Source organism: Mauremys mutica, chromosome 24, assembly GCF_020497125.1.
Source record: "Mauremys mutica isolate MM-2020 ecotype Southern chromosome 24, ASM2049712v1, whole genome shotgun sequence".
In the NCBI taxonomy this organism is placed as follows: domain Eukaryota; kingdom Metazoa; phylum Chordata; order Testudines; family Geoemydidae; genus Mauremys; species Mauremys mutica.
Genome location: NC_059095.1, coordinates 6,684,500 through 6,709,211, shown reverse-complemented (window position 1 = coordinate 6,709,211; position 24,712 = coordinate 6,684,500). Strand labels below are relative to the sequence as shown.

General features: G+C 48.3%; 2 protein-coding genes across 16 annotated transcripts in view; one reads left to right on the top strand and one right to left on the bottom strand.

The window, feature by feature from the left end:
- Positions 1-2,583: 2,583 nt before the first annotated feature.
- MICOS13 (mitochondrial contact site and cristae organizing system subunit 13) lies at positions 2,584-6,899 on the bottom strand. Its single transcript, XM_044998726.1, has 4 exons — positions 6,734-6,899; positions 4,645-4,801; positions 3,853-3,904; positions 2,584-2,804 (listed from the first exon to the last, which is right to left on the bottom strand). Exons 1-4 carry the CDS (start codon positions 6,763-6,765, stop codon positions 2,707-2,709), a joined length of 339 nt encoding a protein of 112 aa, XP_044854661.1. The 5' UTR covers positions 6,766-6,899; the 3' UTR covers positions 2,584-2,706.
- HSD11B1L (hydroxysteroid 11-beta dehydrogenase 1 like) overlaps positions 5,569-24,712 on the top strand; it is a 28,428-nt gene continuing 9,284 nt past the window's right edge. For 2 of the 15 annotated variants that reach the window (XM_044998722.1, XM_044998710.1), the window contains exons 1-9: positions 7,268-7,820; positions 7,965-8,063; positions 11,511-11,656; positions 12,513-12,695; positions 16,770-16,900; positions 19,783-19,894; positions 21,892-21,983; positions 23,591-23,684; positions 24,215-24,380. In XM_044998722.1, coding sequence (XP_044854657.1) covers positions 12,611-12,695; positions 16,770-16,900; positions 19,783-19,894; positions 21,892-21,983; positions 23,591-23,684; positions 24,215-24,380 — 680 coding nt within the window. In that variant the 5' untranslated portion in view covers positions 7,268-7,820; positions 7,965-8,063; positions 11,511-11,656; positions 12,513-12,610. Of the gene's footprint in view, positions 5,757-6,630; positions 7,096-7,267; positions 7,821-7,964; positions 8,064-11,494; positions 11,657-12,512; positions 12,696-16,769; positions 16,901-19,782; positions 19,895-21,891; positions 21,984-23,590; positions 23,685-24,214; positions 24,381-24,712 lie in introns of those variants that run through there. The other 13 variants (XM_044998718.1, XM_044998714.1, XM_044998717.1 and 10 more) reach the window with 13 other exon arrangements.

The window sequence follows — 24,712 nt, the reverse complement described above, 5'->3', positions numbered from 1 at the left end:
GTCACGTGCTCCTAAGGTCCTGCACCATGCACCAGAGATCTTTGTATGCTCATCTCCATTGCCCTTGTGCTCATGAACTCTCAGATCTTAAGGCCAGAAGGGACCATCATGATCATCTAGTGTGACCTCCTGGCCACCACAGGCCACAGAGCCTCACCCATCCATTCGTGTAATAGGCCCATAACCACTGGCTGATTTACTGAAGTCCTCAAATCAGAGCGTCCACTAGTTACTCTAGCTGAAACCAGCAAGCAATTCATGAGAGAGCTAAACACCAGGGAAGGAGAGGAGTTATTTAAGGCCTAACATAGGCACAAGAACAAATGGATATACATTGTCCATCAAGTTTAGGCAAAGGTTTCTAACCACCAGAGGAATGAAGTTCTGGAACAGCCTTCCAAGGGGAATAGTGGGGGCAAAAACAATCTAACTTGTTTCAAGACTAAGCTTAAGCCATTTATAGAGAGGATGGTAGGAGGTCTCCTACAATGGCATGTTGCCCATTTGCAACAGCTGTTAGCAAATATTGCCAACAGCCAGAGAGTGGACACTACATGGGGGAGGACTCTGAGCTACTACAGATAATGGTTTCCCAGGTATCTTGCTGGTAGGTCTCATGCACATGCTCAGGATCTGACTGACTGCCATATTTGGGGTCAGGAAGGAATTTTCCTCAAGTCAGACTGGCAGGCAGAGACCTGGGTGGTTCTAGCACATTTCATTTTGCCACTCCCTTGAGCACAGAATACAGCAGAGAATCTGTTAAGGGGACACAGATCAGAGCCTCTAGGAGTTCCTCAAATATCAGGTAATCCAGGGCCTTAATGAAAGTTCCATGCTGGTTTTAACACGTTTATGTAGGTGTTCACAGGGCTGGGATAGCTGAGCTGTCCAGCCATTTACAGATGTCCCTTTGCAAGATTTATTTGCACAGCGGCTTCATGGTATGGATTCCATTCTCTGTGCAACCCTTTAAGAACGGCAATACTGGGTCAGACCAATGGTTCATCTAGCCCAGCATCCGGTCTTCTCACAGTGGCCAAGCAAAGCCACCACATAAGATGCTCCTCCAAATCAGAAGCAAACGGGGCCTCTGCCTCTGGGTAAACCCACAAGTAGACAGGGGCTCAGACAAGAACCCTAGCTCCAAACACCTTATCATTGGTAGGGTTCAGAATCCAGATACAAATCCAAATTTTCACCACTGGTTGCTTTTGGTCATAGGCCACGCATCCACAGGGGGAATTAGAGATGCAGCTGTTAGTTCATCCATGGGACTACCACCTGGTTACCTAACAATAGGTAAGCTGCTTTACAAGAATCATTGATGATGGTTGTTGCATTTTTATCTTTTACTTAGAAGAGAAAAGCATGAAGTGCATGGTCAAGAAGAACTCACTCAGCAAGCAACCTGAGAAAAGGCGAACATTAATATACTGGGAACACGAGGAGCTCTACGTTGAAACACACCAGGAGTACGAGACCATAATATAGCAGACGCACGTCATCCTGATCCAGGTCTGCTCTTGGAGGGCATCACCATCCAGAACACATCAACAACACATTGGAGCAGCTTTTTCAAAAGAGCTCAGCTCCCATTTAAGCACCTAAAAGACGTGACCAGATTTTTCAAACATGCTCAGCATCCAGCAGCTGCTGCTGAAAATCCAGCTACCCCTAGTCAGGACTCCTGGGTTCTACCTCCAGCTACTAGAACAATAAGTGCTTTATGCATAAAGATATTCCTTGATCTGCCACTGACTTGCTGAGGTACCTTTGCCAAGTCCCTTCACCTGCCTGCGACTCTTCTTCCTGCCTGCTTCAAAAATACGGGGAGAGCTAATGTCTGTAAAGCACTTAGAGATCAGCTATTAGAAGGAATGGAGAAGAGAAGGGAAAAGTTATCCGCTGCTGCTTTTACTAGGCCAAATCATTTGCTGCATCATGTTCTCAAATAAGGAATTTCACATTAAATATATATTTTTAAAAGTCTAACACTTTTCACTTAGGATATCTAACTTCCCCCCTTTGCTAAAGAAGAGTCTGATTTGGCCATCCTTACTCACGGGCCATCCTATAGGAGTACTCCCACTGAATCCCATCGATTGTGAGGCCATAAGAAACCATTATGATCAATAGATTCAATGCTGCGAGAACAAAATTATTCAGTATTGGGAGTCACGGCCTGGGATGTGTCAAAAACCCCTTGTCACTGCCACGGTTTAACATTCTTAGGACAGTAAGGGGTAAAAGCCCCCTTCCTCTCCATTTGATAGAGTTCTACGGTAATTTGCGGAATCTGTTCTTGGGCCAGATCTTTTCATACCATGAGTGGCTGGTTAATTGTCCTAGGTTGGTTTTTTTAAGGTACGTAGCACTGAAATAGTTGGCACTCACTTTCTAGATGGCCGAAGTTTCCTAACGGTCTATTTAGATTGTAAACTCTTTAGGGTAGGGAGTATGTGTGTGTACAGCACCAGCATAATGGGGCCCTGATCTCCTTTGCGGCCTGTAGGCACTACTGTAATAAAACCCACCAATAACTGCAGAACCGGCATGCTAACACCAACCCACAAGCAAAGGGAAGTTCCAGAGTCTTTTATTGGGGTTGTTGCATGGCTGAGCTGCCCTCCAGTGCTGTGTACTACATCTCATCCCCGAGACAATAGCATGGAGGAAACAGCAAACGCTGGAGAGAGAGAATGTTCATTTGATGAGGTCCTTCATGTACTTCCAGCCATCCTGGGTGTATTCACGGACCTTGGTGGGAGCTACAGACAGAGCAGACACGGTGGCCTGAACTCCTGCAAGAAAAGTAGCGGAGAGATGTCCTGAGAAAAGCGTTAACACAAAGCTGAACTTGCTACTGTTATTCATGATGGATGACATAGATCTCCCCATTTAATAGGTGAGATCTGTTCTTATGAAGGGAGGTTTCAGACAAAGCTAGGCATAATTCTTGTCTCATCTGGCATCGATGGACTCTGAGGTGGGGAAATCTGTCTCACACCACCTCAAACCAGGTCGGAAGGATGGTTTTGTGGTTAAAACAGCACCAGGACTTAGGAGATCTGGGTTTTATTCCTGGTCCTCCCACAGACTCCCTCTGTGTAACCTTGGACAAGTCACTTAATTCCAGTGGGCCTTAGTTTCCCCGTTTGTAAAATGAGGAAATTTAGCTGCATCATGAGTGTGCTGCACTAATTTACTACGTGTCTGCAGAGTGCTTTGAAATGCTCAGATAAAAATTGCTAGAGAAGGACAAAATATTAACATAAGGGGGTACAGGAATAAAGGGAAACATCTTCCCTTTTCACGGTAGCCTAGCAGGGCAAAGGTTGAGTTCAACTGTACTACGTATCCTTATACAACAAGCCAGTTGTGTTTATAAACTCTTCAATCCTTCATCAGAGACGGGACTTCTCAGGAGTAAAAGTCATCATAGTGTCTCTTTATGTTGCTACCTCCTTGATCGTGGTCAGTTTTGCTGTCTTAAATTACCTGCTACATAGGTAATAATAATAAAAATCCCTAGTTCTTACACAGCACTTTTCATCAGTAGATCTCAAAGCGCTTTACAAAGGAAATCAACATCATTATCCCCATTTCACAGATGGGAAACTGAGGCACAGACAGGCAGTGACTTGGCCATGGTCACTCAGTAGACTAGTGGCAAAGCCAGGAATTAGAACTCAGGTGTCCCAAGTTCCAATCCATTGCTTTGTTCACTAGGCCACACTGCCTCCCACCCTTCTTTCATCTTTCAATTTAATGGGCCAGCACTCTATGATAAATTGTATCACTGATCATAGACCCATTCTATAACTTAGATAGTAAAGGATCAAGTCTTACCTGTGTTCCAGGATTCAGAGACAGAAAAGTCAAATTTCGGAGCGGATGGAAGCTAAAAAAAACCAAAACAAAGGTGGGGGGGGGAAGAATCAGAAGTGTTTGTGCACACGAACTATATACGAAACGGCTAAATAATAGTTTAGAGGGGATAATGAAAAACAGAAGCTACCACAGACTCCCTGGGTCACCTTGGGCAAATCACTTAAGCTCTGACTCAGTTGACCCAGCTGTTAAATTGGATCAAAGGGTAACATTTTCAAAAGCAGCTTAGGTGCCTAAGCCACAAAGGTGACTGAGTTGCTCACAATCTAAGGACACGGATTAGGTGAGGGGGAAAAAACCAAACCCAGACAACAACAAAACCAGTAGGCAATTTATATACAACTTGATTAACTATATAAGCACCATGGCCGAAATGGGTCTTTAAGAGGGAGGATCAACACATTAGTATTTGTAAAGTGCTTAGAGATCCTCAGAGGAAAGGTGGCTCAGGAATACCAGCTATATAAAAAAAATCTCCCGGATGACATTTTCATTTTCTCTCATCCTTTGCAAATTATCCCTTTCGTGTCCCACCTCAGATAAGTTCTCTCCCTCCCAACAAGTTTAAAAATCTTAAAAATTGAAGTTTAAAAATTAAAAAGTAAGTACTGGGGAAAAGTCTGGCTCCACTGACGTCAATGACAAAACTCCCGTTGACGTCAACGGAGCCAGGACTTTACCCCAGCACTTTCCCTTCCTCCCTCACCACTAAGACAATCTGCTAACCAGGCTCATCGGCGCAGTCCTTACCTCCCAGCCTGTGTAATTCGTCCATTCCTGTATAGCTGGAGGCAGCGCTGCGCGAGCCTTTCTGAGGGCCTCTGCTCCTTGACTGCCATTCCCCAGCAGCCCCTGATCATACGCCACGTACATGGCACCTCCAGCCAGGCTGCCTTTGACAACGAACCTGAGAGGGAAGAGAAGCAACAGGAACCCAGTTTGCGTTACTACAGAACAGTGCTTTTCAACCAGCAGATCCCGATCCTCAGAGGGGATCACATAAGGCAATCGGGGGTAGGAGGATGTAGTCACAAGGCATTAACATTTTATTACAATCTAAAGCAAAGAAACTCTAGCTCTCACCCATCAAGGTCAAGTATTCTTTGTCAACCTCTTAAAGCCACACACAAATACATTATATAGGCTTATTGCTGTTACTTTTTTTTAAAAAAACTCTCATAATAAATGTAAGGGGGTCATGAAAATATTTGACTTCAAAAAACACTGCCAACCATTCCAAGGACTGGAATAGATCTAGCTGTGGGTAAGAAATCCATATTTAATGAGGGTTCCTACTGCATCTCACTAATAAGCGCTCAGATTACTTAGCAGAAATGTCTCTCTCTGATGCAATGAATTACATTGCAATTAGCATCTCACTCCAACCCGTTCTGAATTTGTTGTGTGTTTAAGACTCATACTGAGCGTTGGGTGTGCAACACTACTACTGGTGATCCTGCAAAGGGGGAGTGGAGATATTTGGCTCGGGCCCTATATGCTTCTTTATGATGGATAAGAGAGGCCTGCAGGATTTATTTTTCCTCAGTCAAAAGGGAGAAGGGGAAGGAGTTATGCTTCGTTTTTTACCATTAAAAACTCAGGTCCTGTCTAATCTACAAGACTCCATAGTAACTAGTGACCATGTCATATGGTGACATCACAAGAGCAGAGGATGTGAAAACTACAGCAGCTGAGAGGGCAAGGGGTTTATAGTCAGATTATTTCAAATGCTGCATTTGTTGGCTGACCTTTAACGGCAATGCTTAGCTAGCATGGTGGAGAAAGGAATTCTCTGCTAAAGATTCAACACCCCTGGCACACCCCACCACACACTTCGGCCAACTCCACCCCTTCCCTGAAAGGTGTGAGCTCAGAACACACCCCATCCCAGGCCTGCAGCTGGGCTCCCAGCACAACCCCGGGGGGGGGGGGCATTCCCAGCTTATTTTAGGATTTTAAAAAAAAATTCTGGCCCCCATTACCCATGGTAAGAAAGCAGGGGAGGGGAGTGTGTGGGGGGGGGGTGAAGGGGCAGTTGGGGGGGAGGGAAGGCTGAAGGGGGTCAGGTGGGGCAGGCAGCTGGGTGAGGGGCTCAGTGGAAGGCTGAAGGGGCAGCTGGGGGGGGAACCTAGGGGGCAAGGGACAGTTGGGGGAGGGGACCAGGGGCGATGAGGGGCAGTTGGGGGAGGCGGAAAGGGGACCTGGGACGATGGAGGAAGGCTGAAGGGGCAGCTGGGGGGGAACCTAGGGGGCAGTTGGGGGAGGCTACGGGGAGGGAAGGGAACCAAGGGAGGTGAGGGGCAGTTGGGGAAGACTGAAAGGGGGGGGAGGGGACCTGGGGGGATGGGGCGGAGGCTGAAGGGGGCAATGAGGAGTGGCTGGGGGAGACGATGGGGGGGAAGAGGACCGGGGGCAGCTGGGGGGGGCAATGGGGGAAGGGGACCAGGGGCGGTGAGGGGCAGTTGGGCGGAGGCTGAAGGGGCAGCTGGGGGAGACGATGAGGGGAAGGGGACCGGGGCAGTGTGTGTGGGGGTGGGGCGATGGGGGAAGGGGACCAGGGGCGGTGAAGGGCAGTTGGGGGACAGGGGGGGGAGACTGAAGGGGGCGATGAGGGGCGGTTGGGGGAGGCGAGGGGGGGGAACGGGACCGGGGCAGTGTGTGTGTGGGGGGGATGGGGGAAGGGGACATGGGGCAGGTGGGGGGACCAGGGGCGGTTGAAGGGGGCGATGGGGGGCGGGAGTCCGAGGGGGGCACAGAGGCGGGGGCGCTGCGGGAACCGAGGTGACCCCCGCGGTGGCGGCTCCCCGAGGCGCGGACCGGACCGCACCGCCCGCCTCACCTGACGACGGGGAAGACCCGCGAGGAAGCCATGACGGCGGCCCAAGGGCAGCAGCGAGCGCTCGCCCGGCTGATCCGCGCCCAGCCTGGCCGCGCCGCGAAGGCTTTCGGGCGTTGTAGTCTCGGCTTCCTGCCGGGCCCACTGGTCACGTGGTCAGCGCCGGCGGACCATTGTTACCCGCACAGGGCACCTCACCCCCCGCCCCACCCCCGCGTAACCACGTGACCATGAGCGCCCTCGCACTTCCGCCTCGGTAGCTGTCATGGCGGCCAGGCCGGGTTCAGGTGAGGGCGGAGCGAGGCACGTGACCTCCCCGCCCGGTGAGCGTTCCCTGCCTCTTAAGGTCACTGATCTGCAGACAGGTGGGTCGGGGGGTGGCATAGGCCGGGCCGGGGGCCTGGATCCAGCCTGGGGTGGGAGCAGGTCCCCCCCCCATCGCCCCCCCCCAACTGTCCCTTACCTGCAGCGAGCGCCACGCGCCCCGCAGCTCTGCTCAGCTCCCCCCCCAATCCCCGCTACCTGCAGCACCTCCGGGGCCGTGCACCCCCCGCTCCTGGCGCTGCCCTGCGCCCTGCCCTCCAGCCCCAGCCCGCCTGCTGCCTGCGAGACCCCTCCCTAGGACACCGCCTGTGCAATGAAATCAAGCGAGCTCCCGCCAGCTCTGTACAAATGTACCTCGCCCCTCAGCCACAATTTCTGCCCCCTGCCATAAGCAGCCTCCTCGCTGCTATCCCAGAGTCCCTGTCCGCACTAAGATGCGTCCCACCGGCACGCGTGTGCTGCAAAATCTTGCGCCGTGCACTGAAAATGCATCTTGCTGTCAGCCCAATAGACCTGATACGTAAAATAAATATAAAATCCCATGCAGTGTTGCAACATGCACTCAAATCACATTTCGTTTAGCCACACAATCTTGCTACGTGCACTAAAAACGCATTGCACCCTTGGCGACGCAATTCTGCTACATGCGTTAAAAATGCATTTGACTGTTACTGACATCATCCTGCTGCATGTAGACATATTGCATCTCTCCATTATTTCACAATAAGGCATCTCACTCACATCCCATCATCCCTGCTTCTTGCAGGTAAATGCAGCCCTGTGACAAGTAATGAAATCCAGCTAATAATCTGCAATAAAAATCTTTGCAGCTATTATTACTGTATTTGTTGTATTATTTACAAACATACACTAGAGTCGGATATGATCTTTTCTCCTGTTTACTTTTTAGGTGCCTGATCCTGCAAAGGGCTTTCTGTGAGCCTGGATTCTTACACCCATGGGGATTCCCACTGGAGTGCTGCAGAAATGAGTGGGGGCCTTGTGGTAGGTAGGTTCAGCTTGTCACCGAGTAAATGGGGCCTTGTGTGTAGGCCCTGATCCTGTTTGCCCTTGAAGTCAGTGGCAAAAGTCCCGTTAACTTCAATAGGAACGTAAACAGATGCTATGGCCCTAATCCTGCAATTAAATCCTTGTGTGCAGCAGACATGTCTCAATGTGCGGCCCCATTCAGTTGGGCTTTCTGTGAATGAAGGTGGCCATCCCTACAGATCCAATTGCAGGATTGGGTCACAGTTTCTGTGAAAGCAAAGTTAGCTGGAGTAAGACTCTCTGACCACCACTCTCCTGGAGCCTTGCTGGAAATGAGACATTTATCTCATGAGGCTGTCGGAGCGCGCAACCCTGCCAATAGATATTTATTGTTACCTTTGTGAGGATTTAGATTTATAGCTACCAAGCCTTAAAATTAAGGTAATGCAGACAACTTTAAAGCCACCCTTCTCTATGTGAATTCTTTACCTTGGTTGTTATCAACAACACTTATGATGACTATGGCTGAAAGAGAATACAGGAGAAAAAAGATTTGTCACTGCCTTTTTTCCATTGATTGACTTTGGGGCATTTGACAGCACTTTGCATATAGCCTTTCCCCTGTCATTTATTTGTGTCTTTCACACACCACGGGAAGGCCAACTAATTTTTAAATGTAGGAAAGTGTGGTTGCAAAACCCAGGACATTGGCAGCGTGACTTAGGGATAGATGTAGCCTCTGAAACGATTGTTTACTCTTTAAAAAAATGATCTTGTGTTGACTGTCTCTTTAAGAGTTAAGGGGCGTGGCTAGTGATGCCAAAACTATGTAAGTGAAAGAGAGAGGAGAGAAAGATCAGAAGTGGAGGAGTGTTTCTGGCAAGAGATGCCCAGTTTGCTAAGTGGATGATATTAGTATTTCAGCGCTGGGTTAGGTCTTTAGTTTTCCTTTTGCAGATCATATCCTAAAAGGAGGAGTAAAGAAGTAAAATCCCCCCACTTCTTGTCCATCACTGTAAGTTTGTATATTGAGTTAAGTGTGCCTAATACATTGAGATCCTTTGGGATGGAAAGTGACATATAAATATAACGTGTCGATATTTTTGCCGGGGTTTGGAATCAGTTTTAAATGTTACATTTTTAGGGACGGGGGGAGCTGAAATCAATGTATGGTCCTGAAAAAAAATGTTGTTTAATTTATTTTGCATTTCAGATTTGATATATTTTGGGGCTCGTGGCAACAAGTTGCATAACGTATGTGTCGGGCATTTAGAATCTAAGGGAAAGTTAGATTTTTCAGTTCATGGCTAAAGCTGGGAGTTGGTGCCGATTCTGCAATTCTTTGCTGGGAGGTTCCATTAAGGGTAGAAATGGCTTTTTGATTCTTTTTTAATCCTGTTCATTCAAGACAGACAGACAGGGCATGAGAAACTGCTGTTCATTGATAGCTGTTTTGGAAAGATTGAGTGATGATGAGAATATAATGCCTTTCCCCTTCATATCACTGACAAATCACGGTGAAAGCAAGTTAACAGCATCTGATGGCTGTGTGGTGTCCTGCATGTTATGAGTTCGGTTGGTCTGTCTATTTCTCTGTGGATAAGTGTCTACGTGACAAAGATATTCAACAATCTTGTCAGAGAGGCCAGTGACTGAAAGAGCTAAGGAAACTGTAGCCCTTTTCTCTAGGGGAGCTCCTCTGAGTTCTGGGTTGAAGTGTGATGTATTGGCAAGAGTGGAAGATCAGATTTAAAAATTTTATTAAGATGATGTTAAGAAAAAGTGAACGGTACAGAGTTTAAGCATAGAAGTTTCTGGTTATCAGGGAATAACATACATATTATCGAGGGTGCAAAGTTTGGTTTAAGATCGGGTGGCATAAGGAATACATAATCTGCAGTATCCCCGATTGGAGGTAAAAGGTTGATGGGTCAAAGTACAGACATTGAGATATGAGGTTCATAAAGTGGCTATGTTCGGGTGTGGAGTATAAGGAGTGGCTATGATGAGGAGGATGGATTGACCCTCATTTGGTGAGATGTAATGTTCAGGGAGTTTATGGTTCCAGTTCATATGATACAACGGAGAAAGTCTCTTGGTCCCTTTCTCATAGTCGAAGAACGATGTCACTCTGGCTCACGTCTCCTGGTACTGTCGGTGGCCGGTGATGTGCTCGATGTAGATGTCCCTGGACCATCGGATGGTGTCTGAAACCATGTGCTTAGGTCGAGTAATGAGCACATTGTAAAGACCAAGAGAGGGAGGGATGGGCGGATAGATAACAACCCTTTAAGCTATATGGGAAGGTAAAGGATGGTTGTGTAGCTAATGACTGAGAGTCAGAATTCCTGAGTTCACTTGCCAGCTCTGACCATCCTCTCACCGTGCCTCAGTTTCTCCAATCTGTAAAATGGCAATAATGATACTTCCCCAACTTACAGAGGGGGCTGCGAGGACAAATTCATTAATGGCTAGAAGTTGCTACGTACAGTACTTTACTACGGGCCTGATTCTGATCTGTCTCCACATTTGCCAGGGTGCGACTCCAGTGACTTTGGAGGAAATCCTCCCTATTTACACTGGATTATGCAAGCTCAGAATCAGGCCCTGTGTAACCCCCAAATTTAACGTAATTGCAGTCAGCTCTTTTATGTGTCCAGCCACTGCTAGCTGCAAACCAAATGCCACCTACCTAGAAATAATCCTAAGGATTTCAAAAGGCAGGGATAAACAGCTGCATGTTTTGCAGTTTGGGTTTTGCTAATCAGAATAGAAGGAATGTTTACACAGGTGACCTTGGGTTTAACTGCCCCTAACATATGCATTTTATTGTTGTTATAACTAGAAATGCTTTGATAATAAAAAATGTGTCATTTGCTAAAATTTAAAACAATTAGTCACTCCGTAGGGGTTACTCTAGTAACCCACTAAAAGTGACGTGCTTTGTTTAAGATACCTATAAAAAAATGAAGTAAAAGTAAATACCACAGAGGAGGCCTAGGAAGCTTTTTCTCGGGCAAGAAGCCGACTCCCCAGCGGGAAGGCAACTGGCCATCGACGACCTGCTGTCACCACCTCTAAACCATGTCAGACTTTGGAAATTATGTCTCGGAATTCTCTAAACCTGTTGCTGTAATATGTGCGTGCGTGTGTGTGCGTGTGTGCTTAAGGCTTAATAAAAGGTGGTTTTACATACCGTGAAAGCATTCTGGTTTGTATCAATCATGTATCAGACAGAAAAATGATGTCCCCGTTGATTTATTCCTGGGAAAAAGCCAGTTAAATAACCACTGCTTTGTGTTCTGAAACCCTGAGTAACCAATTGGCAAACAAATTGTCAGGAGTTGTGGTGAGGAATCACAAGATTGATATAAACAGTTTGTTTGTTTGCATACGCAAGGCACTATCATTAGCTTGGCCAATTTGTAGCATGCATCTGATTTGTCAAAGATTTCTTTGTCCTTAGTCCTCAAACTCCAGTGCAACTGCGTCAAACACCATGTTCCAGAGCAAAGGCAGCTCCCTTGAGGACAACCTTCTAGGAGGGATTGCCATGTAACAGCAGAGCAGATTACAAATTCCGGCCCGTTACGAAAGGTAGCATCTGAACAGGTGAGTCTGTCTCCTGATCCCACTTGGGACAAGCTAAAATGCTACGGGGATGTTCGTGGGGCTGACTGGCAATAACTGGGCACTCGGAACACTTCCCTCTTTCACCTTGGCTTTCACCAGGACCCATCACAGACTGCCCCCTCCCCCATGCCTCCAGCTGCTATTACTGGGCCACCCCCCTCCAGCTGCCGTTGCCCTGGAGTTTGGGGCAGGGAGGAAAGTTGCACACTCTGAGTCAGACACTCAGCTGCTGTAAATCAGCTCTGCTCCCTTGATTTTCAGGGCTGATTTACATTAGCTGGGGCTCTGGCACTGAATCTGGAGCCTGGCGGTCAGGGACCCAATCAAATGGTTCTACTGGGGGAGGCAGGGCAAATTCGCTTGGACCTGCCCTGGGAGCAATCATTGTGCCACACCTCTGCCTCCTTTCCTGTTAGTTTTTAACCACAACAGGACTTTGTTGTTATTTATTGTCCTGCATCCAGTTACGAGGGGCCTTCTCAAAAATGTATCAGAAGTCCCAGGTGAACAAGAGAGGCACAGAGTGTTAACCTGACTTATCCAAGGGCCGTAGAAATCTGTCATGAATTCGACCTTGGAAAGCCAAGCAGCTTGCACTGCGTCCAAGGGGAGACTCAGCCCTGCAGTGTTGGGGTCAGGGACCTACGGGGCAGCTTGAATTTACCCCATGGGAACGCCGGTGGAAGCTGCTCCTTTGATCGGCTGGGCCTTACCGCCCTTCTCTGCTACCATCAACTGCAGCTATTTCGCCACCGGACCTCCCCAACCTGTTACTAGCTGCCAGTGGGGACTTCCCTTGCCAGTTCACACACTTGCCATTATGCTGTTCACACAGGCCGGCTCGCTGCGCACGGGGCAGAGGTTAACGGTGCTTGGGACACTGCATTCACCCTTCAGGCTCTCTTCGTTCATTCCCCCAAGGCTTTGGGGAGGATGATCCCACCTGGGAAAACGCTTTGTGCTGCTGGGATTGTAGTTGGGCTCCTGGCTTTCTTCTGGAGAGACACCTTTAACCCAGGTAGGCGGAGAGAGGAAACAGCCAGAGCTTGGAAAGAGGCTTCCAGGGGTGCTGGGGTGGGGGTGAGGGAGTGCTGAGAGCCATTGAACCAAACTGTAATGCTTGTCTGTGATGGAAATCACCTCCCACAGCACCCCTAATCCCAGCACCTATGGAAGGTGAATGGGGGACGGGGAGTGTTCCCAAACTGTGGTCTGTGGAACGCTTGCCTGTGGTCTAGAGAGAGCTGGCTGACCACAGGGAGCTGCCTCTCCTTGTTTCCACCTGCAGAGAAGAGCTGGGAATGGGCGACAGGGGTGGATCACTTGATTACCTGCTATGTTCATTCCCTCTGGGGCACCTGGCATTGGCCACTGTCGGAAGACAGGACACTGGGCTGGATGGACCTTTGGTCTGACCCAATATGGCCGTTCTTATGGCTGTGAAAGAAGCTGGGCTCAAGAAAGAGTCAGCCTAGCCGTATTTATTAGGGGCCATTGCTATAGGCTAGGTAGAGGACAGGCAGTATGGTCTAGTGGGTAGTGCACTGGACTGTAACTCAGGAGACCTGGGTTCTATTTCCTCCTCTGCCACTGACCAGCTGTGTGACCTTGGGTATGTCACTTTCCTTGTTTTGCTCTGTTCTCCCCCTTCCCGTTTTTTGTCTCTTTAGATCATAATCTCTCTCAGTGCTTCATTTCTCCATCTGTAAACTGGGCAAGCCCCTTCGTTTTCAGTTTAAACCCGTTTTTACTGAAAAAATCCCGGGTTTTACAAAAAGTATTATTCCTTTTTTTCCCGATTTTCACCCTACTTCTGTATCATTCAAATATATAAAAATAACTGGTTTTATTAGGGAAATACAATACATTGCATGAGATCTATGTATTATGATAATAGATTAGTCTGTGTGTATATGCAAAGCTGCCTGTTGAAATAAAACTATGTATTAGTCTAGAAGATACACACAATAAACAAACAGGCCTTCACGCAAGCTCTGAAGTGTGTGCGCATCTGAAGGTACTGATGAATGTCACGCCTGCCACGTACACATTTCAAGCTGTTAGCAGATAACGGTTTAAAGATTTGACACACTGAAATGGGAAGAAAATGAAAATCTGTCTGAGAATACGTTTCAGAACACAAGGAAGTATTCAAAAGTTTAAAAATAACAAACACGGGAAAAGGATGAAGTGGAGTGTATGTGCTGCAAGTGGTGTATCCCAGTTTTAAATGTAAATATTTATAGGCTAATCGTTCTACTTCTGCAACAGTAACCTGTTTATTCAAATGAACAGTTTTATTTGGGGATTAGAGAGATACTGTTTTCGTAAACTCAGAGATGTGTTTTGAGTTCTGTTTTAGTTCTGCAGCAAACCACAATGAATTCCATTCATCAAAGCATTAATCTACTGACTACTTTTTCCTCTGTCTTTCCGTCCACCAAAATAAACCCTGATATTTACCCAGAAAAAATTATTAATAGTTTTTTCCACCAATTTTCACCTTTTTGTTGTCGTAGAAATAAACACAAATCAATTCCTGAGAAAATAAATAATATACAAACTGAAAACAAAGGGCCCTAAAAATAGGTAATAATAGTGCTTGCTGTTTATTTAGACTGTGAGCTCTTTGGGGCAGGGACTGTCCTCAATACGTGTACGTACAGCGCCTAGCGCAGAACAACTCTGATCTCACATGCTGTCGTACAGATAATAAAGAAGGAGGTACTGCTGGTTGCCAGCAGGAGTGACCAGCTCCCATCAGGTGCATCCCCAGGTAGGGGAACAGATAGGGGAATGTACTGCAGATATTCAGGAAGCTGCAGATGCTCAGTAAGTTGTCACAGACCAACTGGTGACATCTCTGCAGTGGTGGGGGGGGGCGGGGGGAAGCGTAGCTGGTGGCACAGCTGTCTCTATAAAATGCTACTTAGCCCTATGATGAGGATGTCCAGGTGAATAAAGACCGCTTTAATATAAGTCTTACTGGGGCAGATGGGACTCTTCAGCTGTGTTGGCAGCTCACCTAAGAGAAGGGAAACTCTGATTTCAAACCCAAGGCATCAGGCATGGACAGCCAGGGTGTAAAGCCTGTAAAGAGATGCTCATGTGAACTGATATCCATGTGAAGTGTACCCCAGAGGGCTATGGCGTTCCCTGCAAGCAGCACACAACAGCCTTCCTTGTGTGTTGTAACAGGGCAAGGAGCACGTGAGTAAGCTGAGTTCTGCACGTTGGAAAGTAGGAACACTGACTGGGAGAAGTTTGGAGCGATGTCTGGTCTTAAAGGGGAGAAGAATAAATGCGACGTGTACAAGAGACCAACTGGAAGGGTTGCAAAGCCAAGATGCTGGCGGAGGGTTACAAAATCCTCAGGGAGTTCAACATCCTAAAACGGTATTAGAGTCGTTCTGGATGAAACCGTGCAGAAGCCTGTGATAGAGGTTACCAGAAGGTCAGATGGACTGATAAGTGTCAGACTGTTCTGGGAAGAGGTCACGAGCCGTATAATACGGGAGTATTTACTAAAGTTAGGAGAGGATCAAAGAGTAAACGAGGAGTTTTTCGATGAGTTGTTGTCCTTTATTGGAAACGTACCATCCAACGAGAAGATAATGATCAGAGCAGATCTAAATGCACATGTTGGAACTGGAAAGACTGGATATGAAACTCCTTGGAGGGCAAAGAACTGGAACCAGAAACTCCAAGAGAGCACGATCCTACAGACTTGTCTTGCCCTGGGCTTGGTGATTGTAAACACACACTTCCAGAAGAGGGAAAGCCACCTTGTAACTTATGCCGGCGGAGGATACAAGTCCCAAATGAATTTCTTGTTAATGAGAAGAAGCAAGAGATCATGAATAATCATTTGGAAGGTAATACCCATCAAGTGCATTGTGAGACAGCACAGACTTCCCCTTATGGACATCAGAATGCGGAGACTTCGAAAATACATGAACGCCTGGGCTGCGAAAAGGCCCAAGCGTTGGAAACTTAAAGATAGTGGTGAACAATCCTTCAAACAAGGAGAAAGGCGTCAACTTACTGACACAGGGATGTGTGGAGGACGCCTGGTTCAAACTAAAGTCGTCTCTGCTGGAAATGGCACATGAAGTCCTAGGAGTGACGAAACCAGTGGCAGATAGGATAAGAAGAGAGACTTGGTGGTGCAGTCCTCAAGTTCAAGAATCCATTGAGAGGGAAAAATAAGATCACCTTCAAAAAAGGGCAGGCCAGTAGCGTGAGCGGTGATAAGATGGCATCTTTTGAGGCGAAAAAGGAGGCTAAAAGAAGTGTTGCAGCAGCTAAAAGTATGGTCTGTGACGAGCTATATAATTGACTAGGAGGACATGAGGGAGGGAAGACCATCTTTAGACTCACCAAGGCAAGAGAGAAGATGACGAAGGATGTGAACAAGTTTGCTTACATTAGAGATGAATATGGCATATTGCTAATGAATGGGGAATCAATCAACAAAGTTTGAAGTGATTATTTTGCAAGAGTAATGAATGAGGAATTAAGGACATGTAAGCTGAACTTGGATGTGATACATTACATAGACTCATAGAATTGTTGGACCTCAAGAGGTCTTCTAGTCCAGTCCCCTGCGCTCACAACAGGACTAGAAGGCATAAATGAAGAAGTTGAAGAGGCGCTTAGGAAAATGAAAAAGGAGAAAGCATCTGGCCCAAATGAAGTATCAGTGGATGCGGTGAAGTCCTTGAGAAGCAAAGGCATCAAGTATTTTACAAGTTTGTTCCATGATAGTCTTAAGAAAGAGAAAATGCCAGAGGAGCAGCATAAGAGCTTTGTGGTGCCTACTTTTAAACACAAAGGAGCTATTACACGGTGTGTTGATGATCTCCCGATTAATGTCACAAGCTATGGCAGTAGTGTGGGAGAAGATTATTGAACAGTGTCTGTGTGGGATGGTTGATATCTGGAAGGGTCTCTTGCCATACTTCCCATCTTTCCTATGCAGTGGGATAGTTTCCAATCCTGAGCGCTCCCTGCATCAGTAATTGTAATTCCTCTCATTCTTCTTTCACTAACGCTTTATTCTTGTGCTCTCTCCTCCTCCCCACCCCTCAAGACAGCATCTCTGGTGCCCGAGTTCTCCTTACCGGAGCCAGCACTGGGATCGGAGAGCAGATGGCATATCATTACTCCAGGTTTGGTGCTGAAATAGTTCTGACTGCCAGGAGAGGAACCCTGCTGCAGAAAGTAAGAGCCTCTTCACACGGTAGAAGGCAGAAGGGGTGAAGATGTGGCCATTAAAAAAAATAGGATGTAGGGTTGGTCAGAAATGTTCCACCCAAACTGTCTTTTGACAGAAAATGGGGGGGTTGACTAAATTAATTTTTGCGTGAAAAGTGTCTGCTTTCTGTAGAAAAATGTCAATTTTTGTCTTTGCTGAAAAACACTCCCAAATCAAAATTGTTCAATTCTGAAATGCTGCTGCAGTGCTTTTTGGGAGCTGTAGTTTGGGTGCCTTGTGCTTCCATTCTTGTCTATGGGCCAAAATCTCCGGCCGGACTTCATATCCCATGATGCAGTGCCACGATATGACTGCTATGATGCACCACCTCCCCTCACCAAGAGGGAATGCAGTGGTGCATCATGGGAGATGTAGTACAAGAGGGAACCCAACCTATAGAGGAGACATGAAAGAGTGTGACTCTGGACTACAACTCCCATGAGGCACTGGAGCAGCATTTTGGAATTGAAATATTTCCGTTCTCAAGCAAAATATTTGACTGGAAACTCAACATTTTCTTTGAGGAGATTAAAAAAAAACATTTTCCAACCAGCTAAAATAAGTTGGAAATACAAACTCATCCATCTGTGGAGTAGAGAAATCATGTGAGAACAGGACCAATGTAAGGTTCTGAGCTGATGAGGAGGTAAACGTAAGAACATTGCACTGGGACTGGGCTCACCTAAGCCTGTTGCAGTGTCTCGTTTGGGCTTCATTCACATTTGGGCATATTACACAGCTCTGGCAGTGCAAAGGGACCTTGTAGTATGAGTACCCCAGGCCTCTTTGCAAAGCCATAGCCCAGGGGTCGGCAGCCTTTCAGAAGTGCTGTGCCGAGTCTTCATTTATTCACTCTGATTTAAGGTTTTGCATGTCAGTAATACATTTTAATGTTTTTAGAAGGTTTCTTTCTATAAGTCTATAATATATAGCTAAACTATTGTATGCAAAGTAAATAAGGTTTTTAAAATGTTTAAGAAGCTTCATTTAAAATTAAATTAAAATGCAGAGCCCCCCGGACCGGCAGCCAGGACCCAGGCAGTGTGAGTGCCACTGAAAATCAGCTCACATGCCACCTTTGGCACGCGTGCCATAGGTTGCCTACCCCTGCCATGGCCTTAGGCTTGTCTGCATTTGAGAGTTATTTCAGATTAAGTATCAGGGAGTAGCCGTGTTAGTCTGAATCCACAAAAACAACAAGGAGTCCGGTGGCACCTTAAAAACTAAGGCTTTGGCTACACTTGCATTTCAAAGCGCTGCCGCGGCAGCGCTTTGAAGCGCTAAGTGTAGTCAAAGCACCAGCGCTGGGAGAAAACTCTCCCAGCGCTGTCCGTACTCCACTTCCCTGTGGGGAATAACGGACAGCGCTGGGAGCCGCTGGGGCTTTGACTACACTGGCGCTTTGTAGCGCCACAATTTGCAGCGCTGCAGAGGGTGTGTTTTCACACCCTGCTGCACCCTGCTGCAGCGCTGCAAATTTGTAAGTGTAGCCAAGCCCTAACAGATTTATTTGGGCATAAGCTTTCGTGGGTAAAAAATCCACTTCTTCAGATGCATGGAGTGAAAGTTATAGCTGCAGGCATTCTATACTGACACATGAAGAGAAGGGAGTTACCTCACAAGTGGAGAACCAGTGTTGACAGGGCCAATTCAATCAGGGTGGATGTGGTCCGCTCCCAGTAATAGATGAGGAGGTGTCAATTCCAGGAGAGGCAAAGCTGCTTCTGGAATGAGCCAGCCACTCCCAGTCCCTATTCAAGCCCAAATTAATGGTGTTAAATTTGCAAATGAATTTTAGTTCTGCTGTTTCTCTTTCTCAGATTAAGGTAAATCATGAATTTAAAGCACAATAGCTATTCTGGAATAAGCGACAAAGAGTCCTGTGGCACCTTATAGACTAACAGACGTATTGGAGCATGAGCTTTCGTGGGTGAGCATGCGTCTGACGAAGTGGGTACAGGCAAGACTTATCTTAGGCGGGGGTTCCGTTCCGCGGTTATCGCGTAAAGCGAAAACCGCGTATAGTCAAAATTATATCTCCAAGCCCTTTAAATCCCGCCCGCAGCTCTGGCGGCCGGGCCGGGGCAGCATTTAAAGGGCTCCTCTGGGCCGCCGGAGCTGCGGGCGAGATTTAAAGGGCTCCGCCGGGCTTCCCGCCGCGGCGGGGAGCCCAGTGGAGTCCTTTAAATGCCCCCCCGGCCCGGCCACCAGAGCTGCAGGCAGGATTTAAAGGGCTCCGCTGGGCTTCCTGCCGCGGTGGGGAGCCCGGAGAAGCCCTTTAAATCCTGCCCACAGCTTTGGCAGCCGGGCTGGGGCTGGCATTTAAAGGGCCCGGAGCTCCACGGTGGCTGGAGCCTCGGGCCCTTTAGTTCACCACAGGGGCTACCAGCCACCTCTGCAGCTAGGAGCCCCCTGGGTGATTTAAAGGCCCTGGGACCTTTAAATCTTGAGGCCACGCCCCCCCTCTTGAGGCCACGCCCCCCGACTCCGGCCGTACGCGTAAAGTTGAAATCGCGCCTGTTAAATGCGCGTAAGTTGCGACAGACCTGTATTCACCCACGAAAGATCATGCTCCAACACGTCTGTTAGTCTATAAGGTGCCACAGGACTCTTTGTCGCTTTTTACAGATCCAGACTAACACGGCTGCTACTCTGATACTTAAGTCCTTTAATGTAAATGAGGATCGCTCCCTTTTGGCTTGGATGGAAGTAAATGTGGGTGTGAAGTGTGCGACTTTGTTCATAGTTGACTCTTCTTGGCCATGGCATGAGTGACGTAACAGCCCCTCATCTCTCCCCACCAAAAAAAAAATAGACTCAGATCTGTCTGTTGCTGTTGTTCCTCTAGGTGATGGAGAAATGCCTGCAGCTGGGAGCAAAGAAAGTCTTTTACATCCAGGCCGATATGTCTTCCCCTCAAGCCCCGGAAGAGGTGGTGCAGTTTGCTTTGCAAAAACTGGGTGCGTATTGGGCTGTCTGAAGAGAGGTGACTGATGCTGGGGTCCGTGTGAAAGTCAGGCTGAGACCATAACAATTCCAGGTCCCCAGGGGCTGGAGGAAACTATGGTTGCAGCTGTCTTGTTCTGAATGGCCTGGTGGGAAAGGTTCCCTAATAATACCAAATTCCTGGGTCTGATTCTCATTCACACCAAGGCTCCTTTACACCGCTCTGCTAACGTAAAGTGCCCTCGGAGTGGGTGTACATTGCACCCCGCCAGAGCAGCGTTAAGGGGCCTTGCCTCGAATGAAAGTCAAGCCCTCTGTCTTTCAGGGGCGTTAGCTGATTAACCCTCACGAAGCTTCTCTGAGGAAGGGGTGGAGGGAAGGTAGTATTGTTCTCATTTGACATGGGGAAACTGAGGCACGGCGCGGTTCAGGTCACTGCTTCAAATTCATACCTAGTTACTATGGTGGCTGGTACCATATAAATACCAGCGAGATTAGATCAGACAGGTCTGGCCTAGCTGCAGACTGTTGTTCTCATGTAAGTTGTGTGTGTAATGAGCTCTCAGTCCAGTTCTTAACGGGGACACGTCCACATCACAGACAGCACCATCCCAGCTAGTCTCAGGTGCGCCTTCTCGTTGGTAGCCTCTGCAAGGGGGCCAGGGACTCATTGGGCTGTGGAGGTTGAACCTTTGGGAGTGGGTCCCTCTGGATTGAGGTGGAATCCAATGGGTGGGACAATGTGAGCAGACTTTCCCCGGGCCAGGAGGGAAGCCGGGCTGCAGAAGGCAGGAGCAGGCTTCAGCAGAGGTCTTTGTCCTCCAGGGATGCCAAGGCTGGGAAGGAGGGATGGCCCAGTGATTAGGGTATTAGCCTAGGACTTTGGCTTCAATTTCCTGCTCTGCCACAGCTTTCCTAGGTCACCTTGGGCAACTCACTTCATCTCTCTGTGGCTCAGTTCCCCCATAATACCCTGCCCTGTTTCGCAGGGCGTTATGAAGGTAAATACATTAGGAAGTACCTTAGATGGGTACTCATGTGATTCTATCTTTCTCTGGATCATGCCTGGCCCAGTTGCTCTCAGGCTGCGTCACACCCAGCACTGGTAACCCAATTAAGGGCAATCTGAACTGGGAGCTGCAGTCCTGAGGAGGTCTCTATTCATCCAGCTCCCTCTGTACATCCTGCCTCGATCCGGGTAACGCAGCAGGAAATTCAAGATTCCCAGGTCACAAGCCGCCAAACAGGGCTTCCCTTGCTGTGTGACTCCCTTCAAGGGTTTGCTTTCATTTACTACAAGCATGGGGGGCGGGGGCAGTGTGTGACTTTTCCTGTCCTGCGCTGGCTCTGCCATTGATCCGTTTACACCGTGTTGCCTTGGTTGGAGCCAGGCGAGTGGGAGTCAGGACTCCTGGGTTCCGCTCCTGGCTCCAAGGGTGACCTGGTTCGTTCTCTTTTGGCCTGACGTGTCTTCATGGAGCCGCCATCACTGTCGTGGCCGAGTGCCTCGGTGTCCCCACTTCAGCCAGTGTTGGATGGGGGTGTGAGGAGGGTGCCTGGTGTGTCTGTTCCAGCCTGGTAGTGGTTGCAGTCTCAGCAGTGCGTTTGATTGATAGCGGGGTGCAAACTGGGTCTAGCCAACTCCAGCTGCCTAGCGCCCCAGGCTCGGCTTGTGCCCCAGGGGATACTCAACGATGCCGGCACCTGCCTTCCTTTTTGAAATGGAGATGCAGCTTGCAGGGACTACACTTCCCGCCATGCAATGCTTCACCTGGAGCCAAGGGGCACTGGAAAGGGACACCCACGGCCGTCTGTCTAGGTGCTGCCTGGGGGGTCCTGAGGAGTTGCCTTGACTGGGCATATCCTGGGCTCCAGCTGATGGACCTCTTCCCGGCCGTCCAAAGGAAAGAACTGGCTGGTTTGCTTTCCCCTTTATGTTGCATCTCTTGACCCAAGGATGGTCCCGAACCTGACCCTGACCCCGACCCCCATCCTGCTCTGCTGCTTGCAGGGGGACTGGATCACCTGGTGCTGAACCACATTGGCGGGACCCCTTTCCAGATGTGGGACGGAGACGTGGAACACACCCGCTGGCTCATGCAGGTGGGTTTCTGCAGCCTGGGATCAGCCTCGCTTTGAGAGACGCGGGGCAGATGCAGACTGGAGGCAACTGAAGTGGGGCCCCTGGACTCTAAACGGGGGTGAAAGGAAAAGGTCTGTAATGCTTTGCTGCTGATTGAGAAGCCTGCAGAGATGTGAGGGAGGTGGATGCAGGTAGCTGATCTGGTTAGGTCATTGCCATCTATCTCTCTCTCTCTATCTATCTATCGAATCTGGTCTGTCTCTCGGTCTGTCTGTCTGCCTGATTTCTAGGGCACCAATCAGTGTAGTGGCTAGTGAGGGTGCATAACATGGCAGTCAGTGGCTCCTAGGACCCTGCTTACAGATGCAGGGTTTTCTGTTGAATCACTCCAGTGTACAGCCAGCTATTGTTCTATAGCTATATGGGCCTATGCCATGGTAACGGACTGATTTATATGCTAATAAGCTTGAATTAAGAGGCCTTGTAGGAGAAGGGCACCCCAACATTAGTAGGGTGAGGAAATACAGATAAGGAAAAGGGGCTCAGACACTTACTGAATGTGCATTAGGCATAGCAGGCATTAGCGTAACCTCTGATTAAAAGGTGGCACTCGGCCCATGCACTCCAGGGAGATTTCCTGGAACGTGCCAGGCCAAGGACCACTCGTGGGTCATCTTACCTACTACGGGGCTCCCCACAAAGGATGGTATGAGTATGCAAGTTCTGGCTGCTCGTTTTATCTACAACATAGCAAAGTAGATATAGAGTTTGTGATAGTGCTGATTGTACTAATAAAACTATTGCAAATTCAAAAGGTCTTCCTTAAGTCTGAGTGTCTCTCTCACGTACGCCAGGGCCCTCGCTCTGAAATTAATTGTAATACTGTGACGGATCTAGAGGCAAGCAAACACTGCCAAACCATGGAATGTTAAATTGAGAAATCAAAATAATACTTAACCAATAGGTCAGGCAATGGATGTCAGGTTTTAGGACCCTAGAGATGCTGAGCTGTTTTACTGACTCATCTGGGAGGCCAGATCAGATGAGTCCTACTAGCTCCATTCCAGGATATGAAAGGGCTTGAGCCTCTTTTCAGAAGAAGAAGTAGGGGTCCGGGGTAGAGAGATCCTGGAGGGGAAAAAAACATTTAAGCTCAGGAGAAATCTTAGGCTGAAGGTTATTCTTTGTTAATTAAGTTCACAATAAAGGTAGACCCAGGAATTTTGGACCAAAGCCAGGGTGTTAGGAGCAGGGTGGGGAATGCCACTGTCTAGCAGGCTGAAAACCAGAGAACAGCTAGCTGCTCCTTGTTACATGTAGAGCCTCAAGGAATCCTTGGGTATATGTGCAGCAATAACCTTAACTCTGATTCCTCCTCGTTAATCTGAAATCGTAAAGCGCCCAAAAATGTAGTGTTCCCATTATCCTATCAGTCCAGACCCCCAGATAGGCACAACCTTTCCCTGGATGCTTTATATAGCAAATCAAGCACCCCGCCCCTTTCATTTCATGACCTCTGTAATGGGTGGGTGACCCCGTCCCCAGCCCTCCCACTGAACAGATGTTTAGTTTTGGCCTCGGCTGCCACGTTCCCATTCCTTTCACGTCTCATCTCCTTTCATTCTAGGTGAATTTCCTGAGTTACGTGGCCTTGGCATCTGCAGCTCTTCCCATCCTGGCTGAGAGTAAAGGATCTCTGATTGTGGTTTCTTCCCTCACAGGTCAGTGCTTGAAACCTGCAATGTCTCAGCTTGATCCTGAATGAGTTTCTAAGCCCTGCCTGCTGCCATCTTCAGAATTGCAGTGTGAATGGGACTCTGGCCCTTGCCAGGGCGTCTCTGGATTACATCATTTCATGTTCCTATAGGGCTTCTCACCTTCAGAGTACTACCCGCTGCTGTGGCCAAGTGTATGGGAGTGTATGCAAACCACCACACTAGATATTTTGGCCAAGAGTGTGAACTGATTGCTACAGGCCGGGGGGCAGCCTGAACAGCAAGGAATCTTTTTCTCCCACATGCATGATGATTGTCCTGGTGCATTGTGGGATTGGATGTTTCTGTCTTCTGATGCATCCACTGCTGGAGATGAGGAAATTTGTCTAGCTGGAGCAATGGTCTGATGCAATGTAGCAAATCCTCTGTTCCTATGTATTCCTTCTAGGGGGTTCTCTCCCAGCTGTGCCCTCACCCTCAGTCAGGCTCTGCCAGCTGTTTCACTTGGTTTCTTCTCCTCGTGTTTTCCTTTCTAGGGAAAATCTCAACTCCCTTCACAACCTCTTACTCCGCCACCAAGTTTGCTCTGGACGGATTCTTTAGCTCCCTGCGCCATGAGCTCGCCATGCAGAAGCAAGATGTGTGCATCACACTCTGCATCTTGGGGCTGATCGACACCGAAGTGGCTTTGGAGAAGACGAGGTGTGTGTGTGCACAAGAACGTGTGCGCATGTATGTGGGCGTTCGCACGTGTGCAAGAGAATGTATGGTGCGAGAATGTTTGCCTCGGTGTGTGTATTCCCGTGTGTGCGTACATGAGTGTGAGTGTAGCGTGCACACGTCTGTGTATGCATTGGTGCGTTCATGGATGAGTGTGGAAGGGTGTGCGGGCATGTGCGTCTGGATACGTGCATCTCGGTGCATGGGTGCACGCGTGTTAGTGTGTACAGCCCTGTGGAGCTGGTTTGCATCTTTCACTCCTGAGATGTCCTTTCGCACAGCGCGGTGACGGGGGGGGTTTATGTGACCGGGTC

Coding starts and splice junctions, on each gene's coding strand:
- MICOS13 (XM_044998726.1), bottom strand. CDS start 6,765: ATGGCTTCCTCGCGGGTCTTCCCCGTCGTCAG. Junction 4,802..6,733: donor CGGGTCTTCCCCGTCGTCAG/GTGAGGCGGGCG, acceptor CTTCCCTCTCAG/GTTCGTTGTCAAAGGCAGCC. Junction 3,905..4,644: donor CGAATTACACAGGCTGGGAG/GTAAGGACTGCG, acceptor GGTTTTTTTTAG/CTTCCATCCGCTCCGAAATT.